Raw genomic sequence first — 14,533 nt, forward strand, 5'->3', positions numbered from 1 at the left:
CGAAGACCTGGATCCTTAACATCAATATTAAAAAACTCATAAACTCAAATAAAGCGTGGACATATTCTTGTAATGGCTGACCCTCTAACTGCTTTCTGGAAAATAAATCCTTCTGCAGGGCAACAAGACAGTGAACCATCATGGATGGGATGTATTAATAGAACGACAACTATAGCTTCCTGTAGAATGGACAACACCTTCTCAGGGTCCTCACGATCTGGTTTAGCCTTATACTTGATCTCATCTTTGGCAGGTCTTTCCAAGTGATCATAAATTAAAGGACGCTGAATTTCATGTTTAGCCCTATTCCTGGCTTCCCTGGCATGTATCTGACTAGTACAGGTTAAAATATTTCTGTTTTGTGCAGTACAGAGTTCTGTGTCAATAACGTCGGCGCGCGCACCCTGGCTCGTTGCTCGCTATGGGCACACTCTAAAAACTCTAAAAAGTATGATATACGTGGATTTCACGTTCAGGAATTACATGGTTTATGCTTACCAAGCTTTGAAGTCATCCTGTAAACACCATAGGTCCTTTCGCCTCTGCATTTCGAAACAACAGTAACTTGTAAACAGTAGGCTACTAATTTCACCGAACATACAACGGTTTACAGCGTGAAAGGATGGCTGTTGTATGTTCGGTGAAATTAGCATTGTTTAAAAGTATGCTCTCCTCTCACTTAAAGGTATAATATGTAATATGTGGATTATTTCCCCCATCTAGTGTCTAAAGATAAGAACTGCAACAATGTATTGGTTGCCAAAATGCCAGAGAATGCACTGTTTCAGTCATACTGTGATTAGACCAGTACCAGGCCTCGGCTCAGGTGCTACGGGGCCTCGGAAAGTATAGCCTAAAATAAATAATAAATAAATAAAATAAAAAAAACTTTTTTTTTTTTGGGGGTGGTGGGGTAATACATTTATTATATTGAACTGCGTTCAGTCTGTTGGTCATTTTTTCACCAGTAACCACTATCTGTGAAACCCACAACAATTTACAGATTTTGAACTTCCGACCCGGAAGTTCCAAATAAAGGAGCACTTCCGAGTTGATCTTGAGCTAGCCACGTTTATATCAGTGTGTTGTTAGGCCTACTTAAACGTATTATTAGGCCTATAATAATAATAATAATAATAATAATAATAATAATAATAATAATAATAATAATAATAATAATAATAATAATAATAATAATAATAAAAATAATAGGCTAATATGTGTTGACACCAAAATACTATGCATGTAATGTGTTTAAATCAGTGTGCTGTTGTTAGGCCTACTTAAACTTATGAAAAAGCGACTACACTACAACGTTATATGCTCAGAAAAAAAAGTTTTAGGCTACCCCCTGGGCCTTGGAAAATGTGGCTATATGAAACCGGTCCTCGTGCAAAAAAGGTTGGGGACCCCTGAGCTAGCTTAACGGTCTAGTAGAAAAGGAGCCATGTCACCATGCGACTTTATCCCATGAAACTCCATAAACTCCGTTCAACGAGCAAAGGCTGGCCTGATATCTATCAGACTTTTGCTCCTCCTTTGGTCACTGAGCTTTTGAGATTCGTATCGCACGGTTCGCCGGGGCTCAGGCGGAGAAGCAGGACGATGAAACTCGGCCATTTTACCAAACATTTAGCTGAAAAAAGTGAGCGGAAGTGGACGGAAAAGCTGCTGTTTTATAGTCGCACACACACTAACCAACATCTATAATGCTGCTAATTCATGGAAGTATAACGTTAGCTGGCTACTGCTAATCTCACAGTGGTGAAGCTAGAATAGTACCTGGCAACCCAGTGCGCAGTACCAACGCTGTAATACTATTGGCTGGTATGATATCAACAGAGTTTCATTGTCGGGTCGTCAAAATTTCATAATGTAATAATTTCAGACAAAATATACTTTTTTATGGAAAAGCAATACTTTTACTCTGCAGCCTTCGCAAAGCCCTATGGGTGTATTATTTTTTTATTTGAATCCACATATTACATATTATACCTTTAAGGCCTACAGTTAGGCCTTTGGTAGAGAGGTTAACAGTCAAGGAAACAATAATTACACTGATGGGCCTCACAGTAGCGCTATAACAGCCCACTTTACCTTTTGGTCTGTAGCCTGACTCTTGAACCATAGGTTGTAAAATCAACATTTCTTCTAATTAATTATTAAAATCAAAGCCATTGTAGGGTTGAATGTAACCCAGAGGAAGAACTACAAGTAGGCTACATGCATGCAACATCCAACACACACATGCACACACTCAAGACACACACACACACACACACACACACACACACACACACACACACCACACACACACACACACACACACACCATACACACACCCAACACTAAGTAATCATGACTGAATGGGCAACCACACTTGCAATTTCCCAAAATTGCTAATTTCTAGTCTAAATTGTTGTTTATTTCAAATAACAACGGTAACAGTCAGTTGCATCAGCTGCTAAAGTAATTGTTCAACATCGTTGACCGTTTTTTAGGCTACGTCCTTAACGCCACCTACCAACAGTGGCGTATTTGAATGGGCAACATGGGCAACCGCCCAGGGTGGCATCTCGGCGGTTTACTTCTCCGCGAAGTAAACCACCACCCCCCGTCAACCAATCGCACGTCTATCAGAATTGACTGTCAGAACCCCCCACCGCTCAACAACTTGCAGACAGTTTATCATTCACAGTCGGAAAGCCCGTTTATGTCACGCTTCCAAAACCGAAAATAAATTGTTCCATCTCACCGCGGCGGGGGGGGGGGGAGGGGGGTGGCGTAGAAATTCAAAGGCATCTCCTGTCACTGTTATGCAGCCGATATCCAACTGTTTTTCTCTTTCAAACCAGATAAGATTGAAAATCTCAGTGTAGGCTACTGCATGAGTGTCTAGCTGCCATTAAGGAGTGGACAGCGAGCAACTACCTTCAATTGAATGCGGCTAAGACCGAAGTCCTGATCTTGGCGTCGGACAGTGTTGCCACTAGGGTGGCAGATCACATGAGGTCCCTCAGTGGAAATGTACACCTCAACCTGAGGAACCTTGGTGTGACTTCTGATCAGTCTATGCATCTAGACAAACATGTTAAGTCGTTAACTCGCACCTGCTTTTTCCATCTGAGGAATATCTCAAAACTTCGGTCAATTGTTGCTCATGGTAAGCTGGACATGTCTGTCCATGCTTTTATATCCTCCAGGTTGGACTATTGTAACTCCTTGTTCACCTGCCTAAACAAAGCATCTGTGAATGAGTTGCAACTGGTCCAGAATGCCGCGGCCAGGCTGCTCACCAGGGCCAAGAAATCGTGCCACATCACCCCCATCCTGGCCCCCCTGCACTGGCTCCCTGTGCACCTCAGGATCCACTTCAAGGTCCTGGTGTTCACTTACAGAGCCCTCCATGGACATGCCCCCGCCTACATCTGCGACCTCATCCACCCCTACTCCTCCAGCCGGTCCCTGAGGTCGTCCGACACTCGTGCTGTGAAGAGCGCTATATAAATAAAGTTTTACTTTTACTTTACTTTACTTACTGTCTACCAATGTGCATCTGGCATCTGCTTCAGGCTGTGACAGAAAATGTATTCACTCACTGTTAGTTGCAGAACCAGCACAGCTGTCACGGGAAAGGCTCTGGTGAACACAGGTGAGCAGAATCTAGAGGAGGAAGGCCTACCTTTTTCTATTAGTAATAGACTTCCACAAGTTAAATGCAACATATAGAGAATGCCATTATTGTTGATATGTTGTTATTCTTGTTATTACTCCTGTTCGTCAATAAGGCTTTAAACTGTATAATAACCTAAACTGATCAGTTAAAGCAGGGGTGGCCAACCCGCGGCTCTTTGCCCGTCAATGTGCGGCTCCTCCATTCATTGATTAAATAAAAAGTTGGCTTGCGGCTCTTCCATCCTTTCATTAAACCAATAAATTCATTAATTCCTTAAGAACGTTTCTCTCTCTCTCTCTCTCTCTCTCTCTAGTTTCGCTGTGCATTTCTTCCTGTCCATTTTAGTTTATTGCAAATTTGTCATAAAATCATATGATTCGTTTCGCTAGGTCTCTTTTACGACAAAAGCTAACGTAGCCTAGGCTACTGTACACAACCAAACAATGGCTGGAAAGAAATGCGCAGCGAAAAGAAAATATGAAGACGAACACAGAACATTTTTTACCCGAGTGGGAGAGTCATTCTTTCTTCATAGAACGTAATGGTAAGCCATTCTGTCTGATATGCCAGACATCATTGGGACATTTCAAAGCCTAATCCCCAGCCCAGTCCAGCCCAACCCAACCAAGCCCAGTCCAACCTAACCCAGCCCAGCCCAGTCCAGCCCAGCCCAGCCCAGCCCAGCCCAGCCCAGCCCAGTCCAGCCCAGCCTAACCCAGCCCAGTCCAGCCCAGCCTAACCCATCCCAGTCCAGTCCAGTCCAGTCCAGCCTAACCCAGCCCAGCCCAGCCCAGTCCAGCCCAGCCGAGTCCAGCCGAGTCCAGCCCATCCCAGTCCAGTCCAGCCTAACCCAGCCCAGTCCAGCCTAACCCAGCCCAGTCCAGTCCAGCCCAGCCTAACCCAGCCCAGTCCAGCCCAGCGTAACCCAACCCAGTCCAAAATATATTATGTCAGAAAATATCTTGTTTTATGTATTAATTTTAAATAAATGAACTTTAAATGTATATTTAATGGACAATAACGTTTTTCTTCTTATTTTAGACTGGGGTGCCTTGGGATTTTAAGTATGAAGGGTGCGGTGACTGAAAAAAAGGTCGAGAAACGCTGGTATATATATTGTGTGGCTCTGGGTGGTACCACAGTAATTTTTGTGGCTCTTAGTCTCTGACTGGTTGGCCACTCCTGAGTGTCTCCGCTCCGTTTTCAGAACAGTTTAATTAGTCTAAGTAGCCTACTGCAATAGTGCTACTTCTAACTGCTCGAATATGCGCTATATTCACTTTCAGTTGTTTTTTTCTGAGACCATTAATAACCGAGGCTCTAAGACACAATTTCAGTTGTTATTCTAAAATATTTACTCCTTTCTACTTTATTTTGATAAAGTCTAAGGTGCTGACTTGTTGAATAAAAATGGCGATATCGAATGAAACTACCTGGAACAGTACCATGGACAGCGACATATTTCCCAGCGGTACCTTCATGCCCTTCTATCTTCACTCCACCGGGATGGCCGTGGTGTACATCGTGTGTTATGGTTTGGTCTTGCTGCTTTGTGTCGGGGGGAATGTGCTGGTCTCCCTGGTGGTCCTCTTCAATCGCAACATGCGGTCCATCACCAATCTCTTCATCCTAAACTTGGCAATAAGTGACCTTCTCATAGGCTTGTTCTGCATCCCAACGACTTTGATTGACAGCTTGATATCAGGTATGGGTTCTCTGTATTCCAAATTGCATAGGCTAGACTATATAGAACGGGTATACCGTTATATTGTCTATCATATACACAGTTAGGCTAAACCTCTTACATTTCTATTTCAATTATTACTGCGCAACATGTTTGGATTCAGATCTTTATTTGTCACATAAACGCACAGTTTAGTACAATCACAGTGAAATGTTGCTGCTAATAAATTAACAAATTACCAAAGCAAAGTAGGCTACACATCTATACAATATAAGATTGCCACAATTGACTAACAACCTCTTACACCTCCAAATCACTTTCTTTTGAATCCCCAAGTAGCCTACCACATCAACAGACAGTTTAGAAAAAATATCGAAAATATACTAATGAAATTCATACAAACATGAACAAACAAACATGATTAAAATATCCACAAGCTCCACGGATCACCCAGGTGAGTAAGGCAAGGGCCAACAGTGGCAAGACAATAGAACATTATTAGCATCTATATTTTGGACACAGGGAGGCTAAAATCACGGCACTCAGTAGGCATGCATAGGATCGCGCTCAATTTGGCATGTCAGACACACACGGGACTACATGTCCAAATACACTTCAAACAAGTGGGAGGGACGCAACGGCAATCAACTTTCAACACAATTAATATGGGAGAATTACACTCCTAAAGTGTTCAGAGCAAAACCACTATGTGGTGACTTTTGGTTTCTGGTCGTAAGGAAGAAGAAGCAGATCCGTCGATGCAAGTTTCAACACTTTATTGAATCTCTGGCATCAAAATCACACTGTAGTTGTGATGAGTTCACTCTCCAATTGTCTAGCATGAACTGACTCAAACAGAGCATCATCTGATTATATGAAGAGGTGTTTTCCAGTAATGATCTCATTCTCTCGGTTATGTCCTGTTCTCCATTCCCTTATCTAAAGTTAAGACAGTGAAACAGTTCAGTTAAACATATTCTGTGTGCCCGTTTGTGTGTCGGTGTGTGTGTGTCGGGTCGGGTTAACTTATACCAGTGTTTTGGTATTGAGATACCGCATCCTGTAGACAGAAACTTGACATAAGTATATAGGAGGCACTTAGTGAATATATAGGAGGCACTTAGTGAATATATAGGAGGCACTTAGTGAATATATAGGAGGCACTTAGTGCCCTGGTATGCCAGCACACAGGAGACTCTTAGCGTCCTGGCTTGAAGCCAATTTAGGCCTGTGCTTTCACTCCTATATGTGTGATACGTGTGTTACAGTAGAAATGGGTAAAAGTTTAAGTTTAGTGAAATTCACTACAATGTACCTGTGATTATAATGGTGAAAATATACGATAACTACACACAGTGACAACAGTGACCCCGCTGCATAAATAACATGTGCTGGAAGGCTATTGCGCAACAGTAGGCTAGACCCAACTTACTAACCACAGAATGTCCTAAGAGCAGCAGATAGCAGTGGCGTATTTAGGCATGGGCGACATGGGCAGCAACTCGCGAAGTAACCCTCCCCCCCCAGTCAACAATCCGCATGTCAATCAGAATTGCCTGTCAGCCCGCCCCCCCCCCCCCCCCCCCCCCCCGCACCAACAACTTGCCGACAGTCTATCATTCACAATCGGAAAGGGGGGGGGGGGGCATTAACATGAGCTGGGGCAGAAGAGTCAATGGACTGAAACCTCTGGGCTTCGACTATCTGCTTCCATCTGGTCCTGTCCTGTGAAGCTAGCTTTGTAGCTACTGTAGGCCTATGGGTATTTTTGTCATTCAATTTCAAAAGAAAGGCATTCATACTGATGTGCTAGGTGACAAGACCTTGCTTAATCAAGTAAACAATAGAACATGTTACATGTGTGTTCATGCACACATTAACTTTGCAACTTACCTCTTCGCCCCTAGCTTTGAATTTAAAGCTACATGAGATAACTCTGCACTTTGATGACCCCTCTGGTCGTGATAAAATCGGTAGGCTACTGCGTTTTAAGAACCACACAATCCCCCATTCACCCGGGGTAATGATGGGGGAAAAATACGATAACAAACGAGCAGAGAGAGAGAGAGAGAGAGAGAGACAAACCCCAACTACACTGGATAAATTCTTGAAGATGATCGACGACATTAAGTTAATCCTCAAAGTGGAACAGTACAGGGAGTTGTAAGACCCCCAGCGCATATTCTATAAAGACACCAACAATGTCTGTGGTGTGGTGGCGAATGTCATAGAGTATTTGTTTTGATGTTCTGGGACCACTACCTCTTGTGGTAGCAACATAGAACTGCAGGTTCTGGGACCACTGCCTCTTGTGGTAGCAAGATAGAACTGCAGGTTCTGGGACCACTGCCTCTTGTGGTAGCAACATAGAACTGCAGGTCAACAACACGATGGAGGAAGCCAGGGAGGGAGGGAGGGAGGGAGGGACAACCGGACATTTGCCATCATTGGTGCGCTCGCTTACAGCCAAGCACAAAAACACTACGGATCCCAAGTCAAGCCAAACCACTTTCGATCCTCGAGAGGACTCTTCTTCATTTTGTGTGAAAGCAATTAGGACGAAAATAGCCTCTCTCTGACTCTCTGAAATTCTGTCAGCAATGTGTTATGTCATTTGCCTAGTTATTACTGTAGTTTCAAGGAGTTTCTAGTACTTTAGCCTATACCAAATTCAAGTACGCCTACTTTTCAAACCCTTAAAATGCCACATTGAAATTATTTTCAAGGATTTCCAGCACCCGTGGGCACCCCATTTTCTCATATCAGCGCCCACTTTCATCAAATAAAATGTAAAATATAAGCGTGGGTTGAGAACCAGTGTCTGTCTCACTCTATCAGGTCCCCTATTCACATCCTAAATATTGTCAAATAGACACATTTGCTTTAGGAAATCCTCGCCACCGTCTAGTGTACCCTATAACCAATTTGAGCAGCGCATACAACCTGAAACTTTTACTCACGTTCTTTACAAAATATTTTAAACTTTTAAACCACAGACAGTGGCTGCCCATCCATAACGATGAAATCCAGTACCTTTTCAGTGATTTTTTGGGAACATGCCTATGTTCCCCGGGTCCTATGTTCCCCGGGTCCTATGTTCCCCGGGTCCTATGTTCCCCGGGTCCTGTGTTCCCCGGGTCCTATGTTCCCCGGGTCCTATGTTCCCCGGGTCCTATGCGTTGCGCATCACATCGGCTAGGCTACGTCTGATCCATGTCAATGTTTATACAACATTTTTGAAACTTGATGTGATAAGATGTGCGCATATTATTTTGCCCTTTTGGCATTAAATCATGCGATGGCATAATCACATTTATCTTTCGCGTTTCGTGGGGAACATAGGACCCGGGGAACATAGAACCCTTTTTTGGGGGGAACATAGAACCCTTTTTTGGGGGGAACATAGGACCCGGGGAACATAGGACTCGGGGAACATAGAACCCTTTTTTGGGGGGAACATAGGACCCGGGGAACATAGGACCCGGGGAATATAGGGATGACCCCGATTTTTTCTGCTTTCGCACTACCTGGGGGAAATTTCTCCCTCCTTTCCTTCATCTCAGCTAGAGTTAGCTGTTTCATGCCGTCTCCTTTTTGTTTTTTAAGCTTGTCTTTGAAATTGAGAGTTTAACATGTTTTTTGCATGATTTTTCATGGTGCCCACCCACATCCATTATATGACCAAAAGAGTAGTAGAGCAATTATCAGACTTTCTCAAAAGTGTTCTCAAAACATTTTGATCTGAATCATTGTATATGATCATAAGTAACCTTAAAACAGGGCTAAACATGCATTTTGCCTTTACTACTCCTTTAACTGTGCCTAATTCATGCCATAAACACTATCTCATTGATGTTTCTTTTGTTGTTGTGATTGGTCTCTCAATATTGGTCTCCAGGATGGCCATTTGGACAGATCACATGCACCATGAGCAATCTGGCCCAGGGGGTGTCTGTGTCAGCCTCAGTATTCACTCTGGTGGCCATAGCCGTTGACAGGTACAGTAATTGGTTAATTGGGTAATAATCAGGCTTCTTCACTAGACATGAGTGATAAGGTATTTTAGGCATAGCTAGGGCCTCTTGGGGAATGTCAGTATAACGTTTTCCATCTCACAATACAATTCATGTTGTCTTTATTAATTTCCCCTATTAGGTTCACGGGTATTGTGTACCCCTTCAGAAGCCGTATGAAGCCTAAGACTGCCCTTCTCACCATCCTCTTGATCTGGATGCTGGCCTTTGCTATCATCTGCCCCTCAACTGCCACTCTCACCGTCATCCGCCTGGAGGGCACCTACATGGTCCACGGCAACCAGACCTACCCTGTCTTTGTCTGCTACGAGAAGTGGCCCCGGCCAGATATGCGCCAGGTCTACACCACGGTCATCTTCGTCCATGTCTACCTCGCGCCCCTGCTGCTCATCAGCGTCATGTACGGCTGCGTCGCCGTCAAGCTCTCCACCAACCTGAGGCGGGTGGGGCTTCCCGACGGCCGGAGGAGGCGGTCCCAGAGCAGGGCAAAGGTCATCAACATGCTGATAATGGTGGCGGTGCTCTTCATGGTGTCATGGCTACCACTGTGGACCCTGATGCTGGTGACTGACTACAGTGATCTGGACAGAGAGCAGATCGACTTCCTCAGCAGCTACCTCTTCCCGGTGGCCCACTGGCTGGCTTTCTCCAACAGCGGGATCAATCCCATCATCTATGGCCTTTTCAATAAGAACTTCCGGAGAGGGTTTCAAGCAGTTGTGGCCTGCAGCTCCTGCAATCCCACGGCGACAGTTGTGACTACAGTGTGTAATCGAGGCAATGGCTTGATCCGTGCTCCTAAGATTAGTCCACAGGCCGCTCAGGGAATCCTTCTAGAGGACATCAATGCAGCTGCTCGCAATAGGGTTATCACAGCCTGGGAGAGATGAGAAAACAACGTATGCTTTAGAGCATGGGTTCCCAAACTCCATCAATGTGGGCCTCCCCTCTGAAAACAGTGACACATCCCCTCCCCAACCCCCCAAATTTGTCCTTTTTGCAAGGCAGCGTTATCTAGCCCATAACGTTACACAGCTAAGTTAGCTCGGTGGCACATGTTGCTAGTTAACGTTATGACGTTTTCGTGTCATTTCGGGAGGCTCTCTCTGCACTATCCACACATTTAGTAGACATCTCTCCCATTATTTATTTCAATCTTCTGACCTTTAAAATCACGTTTCATTCATAAAAACCATAGAAATTTCAAAAATAAAACTTGTTTTCCTTTTTTCTTTCTAACCATCCATCCGCGCCTCCCCTGAATTTCTTTGGGCCCCCCCAGGGGAGGCCCGCCTCACAGTTTGGGAATGCCTGCTTAAGAGGGCGCCAAATTCATTAGTGTGCAAGTGAACACTTCAGTACAGAATCTCTTCTGGAACCAATAATCACCACAATGGATTTTAAATATGTATATATTGCATGATGAGTCAAGATGACCTTACTTAAAACCAACATCTTTTAGCCTGCTGATTGGCTCTGCTACACCTGTCAAAACCACCGTTTTAGAAAAAAATGTTGTATACATGTGTGCTAGGATTCAGTCAGCAAAACAGGACATTTTTCTGTGGCGTAAACTGCTCCAAACAGACTCCAAACAGACTCCAGATGTTGGACATAAACTGAATTTACCCTCACAACATGTTTTCACTTTAACAATGAATGGACCTGTTGGCAAATTTGTCTTTGTTTTACTTCACTGATGTGCATCATTGGATGTATTTGCACTAATGTCAATAATGTGGAACATTATCAAAAAAGGTAACTTAAGATTAATGCTTTTGATTTATGTAAAGTTCTGTGCTGTGTGTGATTCTGTGATTGGATTAGACTGGTTATTCCACAGTCATTTCATGCTGGAGATCAGATTATTGTATCATTCAGTATAATTCTCAATCACCTGCCATGAGACTTGCAGTGCATCTGAATTGTCATACCCCTTTTAGATGGAGTTGTCGCTTTAGTAAAACACAGTTTTCACTGTTTTAGCAGATTGCTCAAATTAATTTCAGTAAAGCTTTAATTATTGCATTTTGTTATTTTTGGAATTCAGTGTTTGTATTACTGTATTAATGCAACTAATGTATTAAATGTTGTAATGTTGTAATATAATGTGACACGTTCCATTCCAATTCCGTAATATAATTACAGATGCTGCACCCCAGATAGCAAGCGGATCTGGGCCATATACAGGCCAGATCTGGCCCTTGTGGCTTAGTTCCGGCCCATATATGGCCCAGAATCATTACACATCCGCTTGCTATCTGGGACAGCACTGGATCGGGGCCGGGCATTTTGGGGAGGAAGGAGAGAGAGAGACAATGACAAAAACATGAGGGCCTCTTTAAAACTTCTTAAATTAAAAAGTCTTAAAAACCATGTGTCTGAAATATGAACAGTAAATGCCTGAGTAGACATTAGCATGTTTATTTTGCATCACCGGGGCCTTGAACCCACAACCATAGACACCAAGGGAAGGTCATGTTCTTGTTTGAGAATAATTAAGAAAGAACATTGGGTAATACAAGAGGGACCGTCAGTTGAGGCCGCCCGACCCCTAATTATCTAGTATGAAAACCTCAACGGAGTATTTTGTGCCTATATATACAGTATAGGTTTATTGTCACAATGTGAGTGAAAAGCAGACCATATACTGTAAGTGGTAGAACTTGCATTATTCATATTAAATATGAATGGCTGGCAGATGGTGATTGAACAGTTCACATCAATTATTGAGAGGTTGAATGAGAGGTAGGCTAGTGCCAGAATATGAACAGTTAGCTGTCTCAACTCTTCTCTGGATGGGCAGAGATCAGGCTGAAGGCCCTGAGAAAGCAGAAGAGCACTATTCTCCCTCCAGACCCACAAGAGCTTTGCTATTCTTACACTTTGCCTTCGGATTATTACTACATTATGTTCTTTATCATCTGTTTTAGAAAGGAGATGCACCTTTGAGTTCTGGCAAGTAGTGCATTAGCTATTCCTCCTACGTTAAATGTGATTATTGTAAGTCGCTTTGGATAAAAGCACCAGCTAAATGACTTTAATGTAATGCGGCTGCAGCAAGGAGGTACAGTAGGTCTATAACAAGAGACCAGGGCCTGACCTAAAGATGAGTGGCGGTCTACACCAAGGAGGTAGGTCTACAGCAAGAGACCAGGGCCTGACCTAAAGATGAGTGGCAGTCTACACCAAGGAGGTAGGCCTACAGCAAGAGACCAGGGCCTGACCTAAAGATGAGTGGCAGTCTACACCAAGGAAGTAGGTCTACAGCAAGAGACCAGGGCCTGACCTAAAGAGGAGTGGCAGTCTACACCAAGGAGGTAGGCCTACAGCAAGAGACCAGGGCCTGACCTAAAGATGAGTGGCAATCTACACCAAGGAGGTAGGTCTACAGCAAGAGACCAGGGCCTGACCTAAAGATGAGTGGCAATCTACACCAAGGAGGTAGGCCTACAGCAAGAGACCAGGGCCTGACCTAAAGATGAGTGGCGGTCTACACCAAGGAGGTAGGTCTACAGCAAGAGACCAGGGCCTGACCTAAAGAGGAGTGGCAGTCTACACCAAGGAGGTAGGCCTACAGCAAGAGACCAGGGCCTGACCTAAAGATGAGTGGCAATCTACACCAAGGAGGTAGGTCTACAGCAAGAGACCAGGGCCTGACCTAAAGATGAGTGGCGGTCTACACCAAGGAGGTAGGTCTACAGCAAGAGACCAGGGCCTGACCTAAAGAGGAGTGGCAGTCTACACCAAGGAAGTAGGTCTACAGCAAGAGACCAGGGCCTGACCTAAAGAGGAGTGGCAGTCTACACCAAGGAGGTAGGTCTACAGCAAGAGCCCAGGGCCTGACCTAAAGATGAGTGGCAGTCTACACCAAGGAGGTAGGCCTACAGCAAGAGACCAGGGCCTGACCTAAAGATGAGTGGCAGTCTACACCAAGGAAGTAGGTCTACAGCAAGAGACCAGGGCCTGACCTAAAGATGAGTGGCAGTCTACACCAAGGAAGTAGGTCTACAGCAAGAGACCAGGGCCTGACCTAAAGAGGAGTGGCAGTCTACACCAAGGAGGTAGGTCTACAGCAAGAGACCAGGGCCTGACCTAAAGAGGAGTGGCAGTCTACACCAAGGAGGTAGGTCTACAGCAAGAGACCAGGGCCTGACCTAAAGAGGAGTGGCGGTCTACACCAAGGAGGTAGGTCTACAGCAAGAGACCAGGGCCTGACCTAAAGATGAGTGGCGGTCTACACCAAGGAGGTAGGTCTACAGCAAGAGACCAGGGCCTGACCTAAAGATGAGTGGCGGTCTACACCAAGGAGGTAGGTCTACAGCAAGAGACCAGGGCCTGACCTAAAGATGAGTGGCAGTCTACACCAAGGAAGTAGGTCTACAGCAAGAGACCAGGGCCTGACCTAAAGATGAGTGGCAGTCTACACCAAGGAGGTAGGTCTACAGCAAGAGACCAGGGCCTGACCTAAAGAGGAGTGGCGGTCTACACCAAGGAGGTAGGTCTACAGCAAGAGACCAGGGCCTGACCTAAAGAGGAGTGGCAGTCTACACCAAGGAGGTAGGTCTATAACAAGAGACCAGGGCCTGACCTAAAGATGAGTGGCGGTCTACACCAAGGAAGTAGGTCTACAGCAAGAGACCAGGGCCTGACCTAAAGAGGAGTGGCAGTCTACACCAAGGAAGTAGGTCTACAGCAAGAGCCCTGGGCCTGACCTAAAGATGAGTGGCAGTCTACACCAAGGAGGTAGGTCTACAGCAAGAGCCCTGGGCCTGACCTAAAGATGAGTGGCAGTCTACACCAAGGAGGTAGGTCTACAGCAAGAGCCCTGGGCCTGACCTAAAGAGGAGTGGCAGTCTACACCAAGGAGGTAGGTCTACAGCAAGAGCCCTGGGCCCAACATGTCCCCCACTGCCACCTTATGAGAATGACTATCTACTGACCAACCCCCCCCCCCCCTTGAAAATAACCACAATTTGCCCATTCATAATGCAGCATAACCTAAAGGTTTATGATTACACTCAATTATTCTACAAGTAAAGTGACCTATTTATGTGGCGGTTGGTCAGTGAGCAGGGTCCTGCAAAGGGCAACGACCACGATTGTGCTGTCTGTAGCATTTCTATGGGATGTTGGCTC

The 14,533-nt window shown here is 44.8% G+C and overlaps 1 protein-coding gene across 1 annotated transcript; it reads left to right on the top strand.

The window, feature by feature from the left end:
* Window positions 1-5,155: 5,155 nt before the first annotated feature.
* On the top strand, window positions 5,156-10,284 carry npffr1l1 (neuropeptide FF receptor 1 like 1; the record flags this gene model as incomplete). The annotated part of the gene is made up of 3 exons (XM_084455370.1): window positions 5,156-5,381; window positions 9,259-9,358; window positions 9,516-10,284. 3 exons carry the CDS (start codon window positions 5,156-5,158, stop codon window positions 10,282-10,284), a joined length of 1,095 nt encoding a protein of 364 aa, XP_084311496.1.
* Window positions 10,285-14,533: the final 4,249 nt, after the last annotated feature.

The sequence above is a fragment of the Borostomias antarcticus genome (assembly GCF_949987555.1).
Source record: "Borostomias antarcticus genome assembly, chromosome: 2".
Lineage (NCBI taxonomy): Eukaryota > Metazoa > Chordata > Actinopteri > Stomiiformes > Stomiidae > Borostomias > Borostomias antarcticus.